The sequence below is a fragment of the Octopus sinensis genome, linkage group LG30 (genome assembly GCF_006345805.1).
Source record: "Octopus sinensis linkage group LG30, ASM634580v1, whole genome shotgun sequence".
NCBI lineage: Eukaryota > Metazoa > Mollusca > Cephalopoda > Octopoda > Octopodidae > Octopus > Octopus sinensis.
This window is the reverse complement of record NC_043026.1, coordinates 12,785,813-12,801,225: the sequence shown is the minus strand read 5'-3', so window position 1 is coordinate 12,801,225 and position 15,413 is coordinate 12,785,813. Positions and strand designations below refer to the sequence as shown.

Sequence of the window (15,413 nt, the reverse complement as noted above, 5' to 3'; positions counted from 1 at the left end):
ATTTAAACCTTCTGGTCCTGAAAACTAGAGATTACTTGCTGATTTAATGCTGGATAAAGAACATCAGAAAAAACCCCCAAAAAACAGGAGAGTCATGGATGGAATGTAACTGCATCTGCTGAAGAAGTCTGAGGATTAATATGCAAGAGAAAGAGAAAGACTGTTGCAGTGAGGGAGGTGGGTTTGTGAGTGTAAGAGAAGAGGGGGAGGAAAAGGGAGGGGGATGCAGTGAGTGGTGAAGCTTTGTATATTGAGGAGCAGAAAGAGAGAAATGATACAGTTGGAAGTGGGAGACTAGAAGACAGAGAGAGGAGAGAGTGGTGTTGGGGAGGAGGTGGAGGAAAGGGATTGTAGTGGGGGGAGGGGAAGACATAATACACACCCTAATAAGGGACAGTCGAGGGGATTCCACTGAAATGAATGTCTGTCTTGGCATTGGTCCCATCTATTAACACCATCGCAGAAGTTACAAGGTCTTCTAAACACTATCAGTGGAATATATATACATATATATATATATATATATCCTTCAGAGAAAAAAAATCTCTGTAAATATTTAAAGAGCAACAGTATTGAATCACCAAATTAAGATTTAGATGAAGATCAGGATTTACTGAAGATTTTGGATTTCCATTTCCAGTCAACTTCTACCCCTGAAACTTCTCCAGTCTCAACAAATTGGGTCCAGATGTCATTGCAGAGCTTCTTGCATCAATCGAGGGCATTCATAATACAATCCATGGCATTTGCATTCTTCTTCATTCACCCGGGTCTCTTATTACTGAAGATTTTGGATTTCCATTTCCAGTCAACTTCTGCTCTGAAACTTCTCCAGTCTCAACAAATTGGGTCCAGATGTCATTGCAGAGCTTCTTGCATCAATCGAGGGCATTCATAATACAATTCATGGCATTTGCATTCTTCTTCATTCACCCGGGTCTCTTATTACTGAAGATTTTGGATTTCCATTTCCAGTCAACTTCTGCTCTGAAACTTCTCCAGTCTCAACAAATTGGGTCCAGATGTCATTGCAGAGCTTCTTGCATCAATCGAGGGCATTCATAATACAATTCATGGCATTTGCATTCTTCTTCATTCACCCGGGTCTCTTATTACTGAAGATTTTGGATTTCCATTTCCAGTCAACTTCTGCTCTGAAACTTCTCCAGTCTCAACAAATTGGGTCCAGATGTCATTGCAGAGCTTCTTGCATCAATCGAGGGCATTCATAATACAATTCATGGCATTTGCATTCTTCTTCATTCACCCGGGTCTCTTATTACTGAAGATTTTGGATTTCCATTTCCAGTCAACTTCTGCTCTGAAACTTCTCCAGTCTCAACAAATTGGGTCCAGATGTCATTGCAGAGCTTCTTGCATCAATCGAGGGCATTCATAATACAATTCATGGCATTTGCATTCTTCTTCATTCACCCGGGTCTCTTATTACTGAAGATTTTGGATTTCCATTTCCAGTCAACTTCTGCTCTGAAACTTCTCCAGTCTCAACAAATTGGGTCCAGATGTCATTGCAGAGCTTCTTGCATCAATCGAGGGCATTCATAATACAATTCATGGCATTTGCATTCTTCTTCATTCACCCAGGTCTCTTATTACTGTGCAGCACCACATATGTTTATGATAAAATTTCACTTCTACACAGAGAATATCCAGATTCTTGTCTTTGGTAAGGCTCCAAGGTCGTGTTTTTTGGGGGGTTTTTTTCACAAAACACTCGACAGATTCGAGAAATGGTTTGTCCGCAACCTTATGCCTCTTCTTGGGAGTGTAAGAAACAACATTGCCCTGTCTTCTTTTTTCTCCAAAACACAATCTTCAACTTGGTCCTGAATAGAATGGATAGAATACACATTCATGTGCTTGCCTGTCTGTGTTTGTGTATATATGCACCTCTGTCTCCTTGCGTGTGTGTGTGTGTTATGTAACTATGTACCATGTTTGTATGTATGGATGTGCATCTTTATATGTGAGGATCTGTGTCTCCAAATGTGTCTGTTCATATAGTCTACATACCTATCCGTCTGTATATTGATCTGTATATTGATAACAATTTGTTATCACACACACATATCTTTTTTTTACTATGTGAATAAATTTATGTTTACAAGTTATTTTCTGAATGGAATGGATTTTAAAAAGCAACCTGTGTCCAGGTAAACTATGTGAATGCCAGGTAAGAATCTACTAAAGTGGTTGGCATAAGGAAGGGCATCTGACTATAAAAAAACATCTCAACGTGGTAACTTTGATGAGTATGGTTACTGTTAAGGGCACAAAGGTTAAGCCGTGATTTACCAGAGAGAACGGTTTTAAGATTTCGGCTGTTGTTGGATGTTCTAATGAATTCTGACAATGATACAATCACACTTTCGCATGGACAGATGCATGTGTAGTTAAGTTACTTCTCTGAGAGAAAGATTTACCACAGATATCACAGTGATGTGGTTTTTCTCTCGTATGAATACGTTTGTGAGTAGTTAAGCTGTTGCTCTGAGAGAATGATTTATCACAGATGTCACAGTGATATGGTTTCTCCCCTGTATGAACACGTCTGTGCTTAATTAAGTTCTGTTTTGCAGTGAATGATTTACCACAGGTGTCACACTGATATGGTCTCTCCCCTGTGTGAATACGTTTGTGTCTAGTCAAGTCATTAATTCCAGAGAATGATTTACCACAGATAACACAGTGATACGGTCTCTCTCCCGTGTGAATACGTCTGTGTCTTACTAAGACTCCGCATTCAGAAAATGATGTACCACAGATATTGCAGCGATATGGCTTCTCTCCTGTGTGAATACGTTTGTGTGTTGTTAAGGCATTACCTTCAGAGAATGACTTACCACAGGTGACACATTGAAATGGCTTTTCTCCTGTATGAAAACGTTTGTGTCTGTGTAAGTGACCATTCTCAGTGAATGCCTTACCACAGATATCACAGGGATATGGTTTCTCTCCTGTGTGAATACGTTTGTGTTTAGTTAACGTACTACTTGCAGAGAATGATTTACCACAGACATCACAGTGATGTGGCCGCTCCCCAGTATGAATACGTTTATGTTCAGTTAAGTGATGTCTTAGAGAGAATGATTTACCACAGGTATCACAGTCAAATGGCTTCTCACCTGTATGAACACGAATGTGTTTAATCAACTCAGTACTTCTAAAGAATGATTTACCACAGATTTCACACCAATGTTTTGATTTTCTCAGTTCTTTTGACATTTCTCTAAAGGATACAAATCAACCCAACCATTGAAGTTTCTCACAATATTAAATTTTTCTTCTCTGACCAAATCATATAATTTCCTTTTTCTTGTTCTTTTGTAATAATTTACTCCTTAGAAATATTTCTACTGCTATCAACTGTGATCATTATAAATATCTAAAGATGCTGCAAACCCCTTTAAAAATATATTCAAATTTAATTAGAAAGCAAAAGCACCAGGTAAGGAGATGGAGAAATGTTGGTATGAATCTCAGGTGAGAGCCAATATTTCACAGTAATTCAATCCCAGATTTATAGCAGTAGGGTTATTATATTTGTTCCCTAAAACGTTTTCCTTTAGTCTTTAAAATATGGTAAATATTCCAAATGTCTCCTATGAACAAAAGTCGTTTTATGCCAATGTCATCCGTTAATCTGAAATAATAAAGAAACAGTATTTAGATAGAGAGGAGAGATCAAAAGAGAAATGTTATAACATTTCTATATTGACATCATTGGGTGAAATCTAAAAATTTGTAGACTACAACTACTCCATCACACTTGTGTGTGTGTATATATATATATATATATATATATATATATATATATACGCACATACATTGGATGAGGAGAGCTGTGTAAATAAAGTACCACTCCCAAACAGTTGAATGAATCCGGGGTTGAGGTAGCCCCAGGAAGACATGGGATGAGGTAGTGAAGCATGGCCTTTGAACATTATGCCTCACAGAGGCAATGACAAAAAAACCGAGACCTCTGGAGATATGCTGCGACTGCGAAGAACTGGCAAAGTGCCATTTCTCATAAGGTCCACTGCGACAAGAATACTCGTGCAATTCATTGATGCAATTTCGACTGTGAATCGATTTTACGTTTGTAAAATAGGAAATTAGGCCGTGTTGTGTTGAGGGTGTAATTCCGTCTGTTCTTTGGTGAAACTTAGTCTAACTTTGGAAGATTCTGCTCAACATCGCTCACTGAAGCGTAGTGTTGTGTGCTCTGGAGGAGGAAAACAATCCGAATTAGATATGACCAGAGAAGGGGGAGGCAGCAAGGAAGGCCACAGTCGTCCCTCAGGACCCACAAAGTGTAAAGATGAAAACCTGGTCATCTTATACACGGTATAAGTATTCCCGGATTTCTGGAAGCCGGATAAGAGATCCGGCACCTACGATCGATCGATCGATAGATAGGTGTGGATATCTTACTTGTTATGCTACACAAATCAATATTTAGAGTGAAAATATGTTTACTCACCTCAAAATCTCGTGAAAAACAAACAAAAACACTTTACGGTTCTTCTCCCGCGTCAGGCAGGATGTAGCGGAAACGGAAGTGTGGGGTGTCATGTGATAAAAGTAATCCGCCCCCTCTTTCGACCTGCGGATATCCCCCCCCCCCGTCCCCAGAACCAACTCCTTAAGGGGTACTTATTCCCTCCGCTCCAAAAGGGGAGGAGGAAATAGGTACTATGAAAACTCTGCGCTCGATATAATCGTCTCGTCCCCTTCTCCCCAAATCGCTCCCTTCTGGCAAAATTTGAAACCCTTATTTCATAATAATAATAATAATAATAACGAAATTATTGTATCCAGGGCTCAGGTGCCCCACAACCTGTCAGAAAGTGTGTAATAAAGCATATGGAGTAATGTAGAAATGCCTGGGAAGCGAACAGTGTATGAGTCAGATACGTGTTTGTGTGTGTATGGAGGGGAGAAAGATCAGGTGTAGTGTTGGTGAATCTCAGGAAGCATGGAATATTATGATCAATAATTGCCTAAGAGGCTAAATTACGGTATGGGTACCGTTGCAGTCAAACTGGTGAACGGTCTTTTGTTTACATTTGAAGAAGAAGATCGTTGCTCACCGTAAAAATTTCTTCTTTTTTTTTTATATATGTGGGGTGGGGGAAGGGTGTATTTTTCAAGTCGGCATATTCCCGGATTTCTGGAAGCCAGACAAGAAGTCCGGCACGTATGATCAATCGATAGATAGGTATGTAAAGGCGGCGAGCTGGCAGAATCGTTAGCACGCCGGGCGAAATGTGTAGCCGTATTTCGTCCGCCGCTACGTTCTGGGTTCAAATTCCGCCGAGGTCGACTTTTCCTTTAATCCTTTCGGGGTCGATAAATAAAGTACCAGTTATGCACTGGGGTCGATGTAATCGACTTAATCCGTTTGTCTGTCCTTGTTTGTCCCCTTCTGGGCAATAAAGAAACACGTATGTATATCTTACATGTTATTCTAAAGAAATCAATAAGGCGGCGAGCTGGCAGAATCGTTAGCACGCCGGCCGCAATGCTTAGCAGTATTTCGTCTGCCGCAACGTTCTGAGTTCAACTTTGCCTTTAATCCTTTCGGGGTCGATAAATAAAGTACCAGTTACGCACTGGAGTCGATGTAATCGACTTTTTCCCTTTGTCTGCCTTTGTTTGTCCCCTCTATGTTTAGCCCCTTGTGGGCAATAAAGAAATATATGCAATACAAATCAATATTTAGTGTGAAAATATATTTACTCACACCAAAATCTCCGTGTAAAACATACAAAAATATGTTATTGATATTCTCCTGGGTGAAACAGGTTGTAACGGAAAACACTCGGCGAGAAACGGAAGAAAATTTGAAGAAAGAAGGGAAAAAAATAGTAATAATATTTTGATGCAAATCACCATGGTTACTGTGGTTAATATCTTGGCTGTGATAAACGCATCTTCGTTGTTCCCAGCAACGGCCTTGGTGACGATGTTCTAAAAGATATATTTTATACTTAATTGTGGTTAACCAAGCATAAGGCGGCGAGCTGACAGAAACGTTAGCGCGCCGGGCGAAATTCTTAGCGGTATTTCGTCTGCCGCTATGTTGTGAGTTCAAATTCTGCCGAGGTCGACTTTGTCTTTTAACCCTTCGGGGTCGATAAATTAAGTACCAGTTACGCAGTAATCGACTTAATTAGCCCCTTGTGAGCAGTAAAGAAATAAGAATCTTTTACGTGCTGTCAAAACTGGTATTTCACTCGTCGCTACGGCCTGACTTCAAATTCCACCTTTCATCCTTTCAGGGTCGACGAAATTCATAATATTGAATTACTAACATCGATATTTGGGGGAATTTGCCGATTTAGGTTCGAATCTACTTTATATCTAAATTAATTCACTACAATATATATATATATATGTAAAATATGGTATAATTTAAGCATGACAAATTTTTACCTGTTTCTCTGCAGACTGAAAATAATGAACAACCTAAATCGATTTTCAAACATTATTAGGTTCTCATCATCAGCAAAAACCCTGCGAGAGTCAAGTCTGTTGGTTCGAGGAGCACAACTATTCAACTCCATTCCGGTACATGTCAGAAATCTATCAGGATGCAGTGTGGAATCATTCAAATTGCAGCTGGATAGATACTTAAGCACCATAAGAGATGAACCCCATCTCCCAGGATATACACAACGAGCACAAACTGACTCAAACTCGCTCCTACACATGTCAAAATTAAACAGAGAATACAACCTGGCAACCACACCAGACTTTGAGGGTGGAGTCTTCGACTTGGCCTGAGCATGGACTCAAACTCAAATGAAATGAAATGAAATATATATGTGTGTGTATATATATATATATATATATATATATATATATAAACAATCGCAGCATGGAAGGTGTTTCTAAGCCATTTAAGAAACACACAAAAACCGTTAGATTCACTTCAACATTTAAATTTAATTTGTCAAAATATTTTCGTCGCTTTCAGACCACGACCTGTTCACTGACAAAATTCTGTCCTGCAGTGAATATGTCTCAGCCTCAAAGAAATGAAAATATATTAACAAATTAAATTTAATTGTTGAAGTGAATCTCACGGTTTTTGTGTGTTTCTTAAATGGCTTATAAACACCTTCCATGCTGCAATTGTTTTCCTTCCAGCACACGATCTCAGATCAGGTCACTTGCTATGCAAGTACATCTCCATAATAAAAATATATATCATCCTTTCCCTGAACAGCCACCTCAGGGGCACCCAACAAGATGAAGGGGCTCACTCACTCGCTATAGAGTAACTACTCAGACACGAGTCAGCGCCACCAATGATGATATACATATTGTCATGATAATGGAATTGCTTTTATTTTTACTCCTGAATATTTTGGAAGATTTAAAAGCAGAAGTTTCTAAGCAGCCATGGATCCAATTATTGCTAAGCGTTCGCTTCATCATCATCATCATCGTTTAACATCCGTTTTCCGCGCTAGCACGGGTTGATGGTTCGACCGGGGATCTGGGAGGCCAGGGGCTGCACCAGAATCCAGTCTGATCTGGCAGTATTTCTACAGCTGGATGCCCTTCCTAACGCCAACCACTCCATGAGTGTAGTGGGTGCTTCTTACGTGTCACTGGCACAAGTGCCAGGGGAGTCTGGCAGCGGCTACGATCGGTTGGTGCTATTAACAATTTCATAAAATTGACATGGCTTAATACTTTGTCCGCATCAGCATTTATAAGTGGTACAATTAAAAGTATCAAAGTTAACTTAAATATTCATTGTCTGAAAGTCTCCACTTTTGGATGTGTGCATGTATATATATATGTACATACATACATATATATGTATATACATACATATATATGTATATACATACATATATATGTATATACATAGGCGCAGGAGTGGCTGTGTGGTAAGTTGCTTGCTTACCAGCCATATGGTTCCGGGTTCAGTCCCACTGCATGGCATCTTGGGCAAGTGTCTTCTGCTATAGCCTCGGACTGACCAATGCCTTGTGAGTGGATTTGGTAGACGGAAACTGAAAGAAGTCTGTCATATATATGTATATATATATGTGCGTGTGTGTATGTGTTTGTCCCTCTAGCATTGGACAAATTTCAACTATATATATATCATCATCATCATCATTTAGCATCCGCTTTTCATGCTAGCATGGGTTGGACGGTTCAACTGGGGTCTGGGAAGCCAGAAGGCTGCACCAGGCCCAGTCTGATCTGGCAATGTTTCTACGGCTGGATGCCCTTCCTAACGCCAACCACTCCGTGAGTGTAGTGGGTGCTCTTTACGTGGCTGCTGGGGGCTAAACACAGAGGGGCCAAACAAGGACAGACAAAAGGGATTAAGTCGATTACATCGACCCCAGTGTGAAACTGGTACTTTATTTAATTGACCCCAAAAGGATGAAAAGCAAAGTCGACCTCGGCGGAATTTGAACTCGGGTCAACTTTGTCTTTCATCCTTTCGGGGTCGATAAATAAAGTACCAGTTTCGCACTGGGGTCGATGTAATCGACTTAATCCCTTTGTCTATCCTTGTTTGTCCCCTCTGTGTTTAGCCCCTTGTGGGTAGTAAAGAAATATATATGTATATATAGTTGAAATTTACAGAAAAGCAAAACACAAAGACGGGTGTGTGAACAAGCAAGTTTATTGGTTTCAAACTCAGGAAAGTGAGTCTTTTATGTTTCAAGCCTATGCTCTTCAGCAGAGAGGAAAAATAGAAAATAAACAGAGAGAGAGAGAGAGAAAAGAAAAGAAAAAGATTTAGCGGTCAAGTATGACAGGAGAGGTAGAAAGAAGGGGAGGTAAAGCATTGGTGATCCCAAAATGCAGATACAGACGTGTGTGCATATATGAGAATGTGTGTGTGTGTGTGTGTATAGGGGTTAGTGACGTTGACGTATGGATGTGCGCTTGTGTGTGTGTGTCTGTAATGTGTGAGTGTGTAGATGGTTATGTGTAGGTGTGTGGTATAGGTACTGTGAAGTAGTCAGTGCTAGTGCATGTGGAGTGGTGGGGTGTACCAATGAAGAGAGAATTTGGGTAGGAGTGAAGAGAGTAAGGAGTTGTGAGAGCAAGAGAGGAGAGGAGAGGTGGGTAGCAGCCATGATTCAGCAGGTGAAAAGGTTTTAAAATATTGTTTGCTGTTGGGTGTTTTAATGAATTTTGACAACGATATAATCAAACTTTTACATGGATGGATGCATGCCTGGTTAAGTTACTTCTCTGAGAGAATGATTTACCACAGACATCACATTGATACGGTCTCTCCCCTGTATGAATACGTTTGTGACTAGTTAAGCTGTTATTCTCAGAGAATGATTTACCACAGATGTCACAATTATATGGTTTTTCACCCGTATGAGTACGTTTGTGTTTAGTCAAATCACCATCTCGAGAGAATGACTTACCACAGACATCACAGTGAAATGGCTTTTCTCCAGTATGAATAACTTTGTGTTGACTTAAACAAGAAATTCTAGAGAATGATTTACCACAGACATCACAATTATATGGTCTTTCTCCTGTATGAGTACGTTTGTGTTGAGTGAAGTCACCAATTCGAGAGAATGATTTATCGCAGACATCACATTGAAATGGCTTTTCTCCAGTGTGAATACGTTTGTGTTGAATTAAATAGGAGGTTGTCGAGAATGATTTACCACAGATAACACAGTGATATGGTTCTTCTCCCGTATGAGTACGTGTGTGTGTAGTCAGGTCACTACTCCCACAGAATGATTTACCACAGACATCACAGTGAAATGGCTTTTCTCCAGTATGAATAATTTTGTGTTGAATCTACGACGACAAGCTGAACCATAATTACATACCATTTCATAGCAGCTGACGTTGGCTGCACAAGCGTGCAGTATTAAATAGAAAAGCGATTAATATGAATCACCAGAAGACATTTTTGTGTATGAATATATTGTTTATTCTGTGTTCACCTTTTGTGGTGGAAGCATGGAGTATGATACATAAACATGTGTTTACATACAAGGAAAGTTTTGATTTTTGCTTTTGCACTGAAAGAAGTAACATATAACATTTGTATTACAGTGTGTACGCATGTGTGTAAGGAGAACAGTCATTTTGAGAATGTGTGATAAATTATCTCTCAAATTCAGAAGGCAAGCGAAATGATTTTAAAAGACCGACTCAGAAAAGTAGAGAAAGATAATGTAAAAAATTCCCAGTAGGCGCAGGAGTGGCTGTGTGGTAAGTAGCTTGTTTACCAACCACATGGTTCCAGGTTCATTCCCACTGCGTGGCATCTTGGGCAATTGTCTTCTGCTATAGCCCCGGGCCGACCAGTGCCTTGTGAGTGGATTTGGTAGACGGAAACTGAAAGAAGCCTGTCGTATATATGTATATATATATATATATATATATATATATATATATATATATATATATATATGTGTGTATATATATATATATATATATATATATATATATATATATATATATATATATATATATATATGTATATATATATATGTGTGTGTGTGTTTGTCCCCCTAGCATTGCTTGACAACCGATGCTGGTGTGTTTACGTCCCCGTCACTTAGCGGTTCGGCAAAAGAGACCGATAGAATAAGTACTGGGCTTACAAAGAATAAGTCCCGGGGTCGATTTGCTCGACTAAAGGCGGTGCTCCAGCATGGCCACAGTCAAATGACTGAAACAAGTAAAAGAGCATAAAATCAGCATCATTTTCCTGTCTATCGCCAGTTTCTGAAGGGAGAGGGGCAATAAGATGGAGAATTCCTCAGAACATTGGACAAAATGCTTAGTGATATTCCGTTTGTCTTTTATGTTCTGAGTTCAGTTTCTGCAGAGGTCAACTTTGGCTTTCATCCTTTCCTGGCCAATTATTGAATCACCAATTTAGATTTAGATGAAGACCAAGAACTACCGAAGCCTTTCAATTTCAATTTCCAGTCATCTTCCGCTCAGAAATTTCTCCAGTCTCAACAAATTTGGACAAGATGTCAGTGCAGAGCTTCTTACTTTGACGGAGGACATTCGCAGTTATGGTTCATGGCATCTGCATTCTTCTTCATTCAGCCAACTCTCTTATTACTGTGCATCACAAAATGTTTATGACAAATGTAATTTGTACAGTGAAAATATCCCGTTTCTTGTCCTTGGTAAGGGTCCTATGTTGATTTTCTATCACTAAGCTCACCACAAGTTCAAGAAATGGTTTATCCACAATCTCACGCTACTTCAGAGTGTAAAGAACAACATTTCCTTGTCTTTCTTTTCTCCTCAGCTCCAAAACACAATCTTCATCTTGGTCCTTTCCTTCACTTTATAAAGACAGATGAAATCCTGATAAACATTTTACCAGACATGCCAAAAACTCTGCCCCAGATTGTGGTCTTAATATTTGCCCCCAACATTAAACATAACAACAGTATCTTTCCTATGTCCTTCAACTATGTTATATGGAATAGATATATAAGCAGGTTTACATTTGAAACATGCTGTGAAGGGGTCAATGAGTACTGTTCAGGGCAGAATAGTCAAGCCATGATTCAGCAGAGGAAATGGTTTTAAAATATTGGCTATTGTTCAGTGTTCTAATGAATTTTGACAATGATCCAAATCACACCTTTACATGGATAGATGCATGTCTAGTTAAGTTACTTCTCTGAGAGAATGACTTTCTACAGGCACCTTAGTGAAATCATCTCTCTCCTGTATGAATACGTTTGTGACTAGTTAAGCTGCTGCTCTGAGAGAATGCTTTGCCACAGATGTCGCAATTATATGGTTTTTCTCCCGTATGAGTACGTCTGTGTTTAGTCAAGTCACCAATTCGAGAGAATGATTTACCACAGACATCACAGTGAAATGGCTTTTCTCCAGTGTGAATACGTTTATGTTGAATTAAATGAGAGCTTGTGCAGAATGATTTTTCACAGACATCACAGTGAAATGGTTTTTCTCCCGTATGAATACGTCTGTGTGTAGTCAAGTCACCGAATCGAGAAAAAGATTTTTCACAGACATCACAGTGAAATGGTTTCTCACCTGTATGAGTACGGATGTGTTTAGTTAAGCTCCCTTTGGTAGAAACTGACTTACCACAGATAACACAGTGAAATGGCTTTTCTCCTGTATGAATACGTATGTGTTGACTTAAGCTACTGGCATGAGAGAATGATTTGCCACAGGTATCGCAGTGAAATGGTTTCTCACCTGTATGAACATATTTGTGCGAAATTAAGTAATCTTTTGTAGAGAATGACTCACCACAGGTGACACATGAAAATGGCTTTTCTCCTGTATGGAAATGCTTGTGTCTTGTTAAGTTACCATTCGTAGAGAATGATTTACCACAGGTATCACAGTGAAATGGCTTTTCACCTGTATGAACATATTTGTGTGCAATTAAGCTGTCTTTTGCAGAGAATGATTTACCACAGGTATGACAGTGAAATGGCTGCTCACCTGTATGAATATATTTGTGTGCAATTAAGCTACCCTTTGAAGACAATGATTTACCACAGGTATCACAGGGGTATGGTTTCTCACCTGTATGAATACGCATGTGTTTTCTTAAGTTGCCGTTTTGAGAGAATGATCTACCACAGGTATCACAGTGATATGGTTCCTCTCCTGTATGAATACGTATGTGTGTTCTTAATTTAACATTGTGAGAAAATGATTTACCACAGGTAACACAGCGAAATGGCTTCTCACCTGTTTGAACACAAATGTGTTCAACCAAATTACTATTTGTAGAGAATGATTTACTACAAATTTTACAATGATATCCTAATTTCCCTAACGCTTTTGACATGTTCAATTAGAATGCAAACATACCAGATAATGAAAGGGAGTAATGTTTCTATAAATCTCAGCTCAAAGCTTTCTAACTGTTGGGTTATTATATCTGTTCTCTAAAACATTTTCTTTTGGTCTTCAAAAAACATGGTAAATATTCCAGATGTATCCAATGTACAACAGATGTGCCAATGTCATCTGTGAATCTGAAATAATAAAGAAACAATATTAGACATAGAGAGGGGTGATCAATACGGAAATGTTACGACATTTCTATATTGAATAACAAATGACATCAAATAACTTTAGGTGAAATCTGAAAATTTGTAGACTACAACTACTCCATCACACTGTGTGTGTGTGTGTGTGTATATATATATATATATATATATATATATATATATATATATATATGTATGTATATATATATACAGACTGCCGGCATCGGTTGTTAGTTGTCGGAACACTGCATCGTTCAAAACTTCCATGCTTCCTGAGATTCGCCAACACTACACCTGATTTTCTCCCCTCCATACACACACAAGCATGTATCTGACTCATACACTGTTCACTTCTCAGACAATTGTACATTACTGCATATGCTTTATACGCACTTTCTGACAGGTTGTGGTGCACCTGGGCAATGTATACAATAATTTAATTATATATATATATATTTTCACACTAAATATTGATTTGTAAAGCATAACAGGTAAGATATCCACACCTATCTATCGATCGGGGTGCCGGACCTCTTACCTGGCTTCCAGAAAAAGAAAGGGGGCGGCAGCAAGGAAGGCCACAGTAAGGCCACAGTCCCTCAGGACCCACAAAGTGTAAAGATGAAAACCTGGTCATCTTCAGAAAAAGGAAGGGCGGAACCGAATACTCGATACACGGTATAAGTATTCCCGGATTTCTGGAAGCCGGATAAGAGATCCGGCACCTACGATCGATCGATAGATAGGTGTGGATATCTTACGCGTTATGCTACACAAATCAATATTTAGAGTGAAAATATGTTTACTCACCTCAAAATCTCCGTGAAAAACAAACAAAAACACGTTTTGTTTCTTCTCCAGAGTCAAAAAAGCTGCAGCGGAACCGGAAGTACGGGGTATCATATGACAACAATAAACTCAACGCTCTCTAGTGAATAAAACCAAAAAACTTACGATAAATGGAGGGAAATGGTCATTTTTCCGATCGACGGACAACCGAAGAGAAGGTGTTGTGGATCTCCACCTCGGCATCCGAAACTCAGAGTTTTATCTTGGCTACCGAATAATAGTCACATATTACATTTACAGATATATATATACTGTGAAAATGGTAAAGGTAGAAAATTTAGAATAATTTTAGTAATAATGTCAATAGTCAACGTATGTTCATATTGAGGAGTGTATGAGCAATTTAAGTATTTATACACGAAAGGGATGCCCTTTCCCAGGACACCTTACATGCTAGAAAGGGCAGTCAAAGCCCAAACCACGAATAAAAGCAATTTCAAAAGGAATGAAAATATAAAATATTGGCAATCTTTCGTCTCTTGTAGAGCTTTCCGTCGATTTCCGTAAAAAATTTTTTTTTTTTACACATGGGCTTGCGGGAACTTTTCAAGTTATGAGAGCGAAAGAGACTAAGAGAAAGCGATTGTATGACGAGGGAAGTTCTTTTGAAGTTACCGTTCAGGGGAAGCATTGATGTACATGTGTGTGTGTGTGTGTTTGGTGGGGTGTGGGAGACAGGCAGTATGTTGTGTAAGTGAAGTGCTTCTGTTAGTGTGTGTGAAGAGACAGAGTAATGTGTGAAATAAAGAGATAACTAAAATTTTTTACTCGGTGTATGTGTATATGTATGTATGCATGTATGTGTGTGTGTGTATGTATCTATGTATGTGTGTATATGTATGTATATTACTTCAAAAGTTCCCGCAAGCCCATATGTAACAAAAAAATTTTTTTTACGGAAATCGACGGAAAGGTCTACTAGAGACGAAAGATCGCCAAAATATTTTTGTAGTTACCCTCAAACTCAATTTTCTGTTTCAATTTGCAAATAAATAAATTTTCAATCCGTACTTCATCAGATTAATGCAGATTTATGCAGCAAATTGCACCAAAATCACGCGTGCTGCATACTTGTGCATTATAATCTTCAAATCCATGGCACTGATGATGTATGGATAGCAAATTAATTCATTTTCATTCCCTTTGAATTTGCTTTTATTCGTGGGTTGGGCTTTGACTGCCCTTTCTAGCATGTAAGGTGTCCTATCAAAGGTTACCACTTTTGTGTATATATATTTCTCTCTCTCTCTCTCTATATATATATATATAGAGAGAGAGAGAGAGAGAGGCGCAATGGCCCAGTGGTTAGGAGCAGCGGACTCGAAGTCGTAGGATCGCGGTTTCGATTCCCAGACCGGGCGTTGTGAGTGTTTATTGACCGAAAACACCTAAAAGCTCCACGAGGCTCCGGCAGGGGGTGGTGGCGATCCCTGCTGTACTCTTTCACCACTCTTCCTTCTGTTCCAGCGGGGTGGCGTCATTCGAAGGCTAAAACAATGCGAACGC

At 39.1% G+C, this 15,413-nt stretch overlaps 4 protein-coding genes across 8 annotated transcripts in view; 1 reads left to right on the top strand and 3 right to left on the bottom strand.

Moving 5' to 3' along the window:
• The window catches only part of LOC115226589 (zinc finger protein OZF-like), a 414,387-nt gene that overhangs the window by 276,614 nt on the left and 122,360 nt on the right, over nucleotides 1–15,413 (top strand). The window lies entirely within an intron of this gene.
• LOC115226645 (zinc finger protein 845-like) overlaps nucleotides 1–15,413 on the bottom strand; it is a 364,992-nt gene that overhangs the window by 283,515 nt on the left and 66,064 nt on the right. The window lies entirely within an intron of this gene.
• Nucleotides 1,727–15,413, bottom strand: part of LOC115226476 (zinc finger protein 678-like) — an 18,570-nt gene continuing 4,883 nt past the window's right edge. Inside the window, exon 2 of the mRNA XM_036515082.1 lies at nucleotides 1,727–3,307. Within this exon, the coding sequence (XP_036370975.1) occupies nucleotides 2,383–3,246 (864 nt within the window). The 5' untranslated portion in view covers nucleotides 3,247–3,307 and the 3' untranslated portion in view covers nucleotides 1,727–2,382. The remainder of the gene's footprint in view (nucleotides 3,308–15,413) is intronic.
• The window catches only part of LOC115226534 (zinc finger protein OZF-like), a 24,108-nt gene continuing 20,001 nt past the window's right edge, over nucleotides 11,307–15,413 (bottom strand). Inside the window, exons 1-2 of one of the 5 annotated variants that reach the window (XM_036515057.1) lie at nucleotides 13,869–13,993; nucleotides 11,307–13,043 (exon numbers count right to left, since the gene is read on the bottom strand). In XM_036515057.1, the coding sequence (XP_036370950.1) occupies nucleotides 11,735–12,853 (1,119 nt within the window). In that variant the 5' untranslated portion in view covers nucleotides 12,854–13,043; nucleotides 13,869–13,993 and the 3' untranslated portion in view covers nucleotides 11,307–11,734. Of the gene's footprint in view, nucleotides 13,044–13,868; nucleotides 13,994–15,413 lie in introns of those variants that run through there. The other 4 variants (XM_036515058.1, XM_036515061.1, XM_036515060.1 and 1 more) reach the window with 4 other exon arrangements.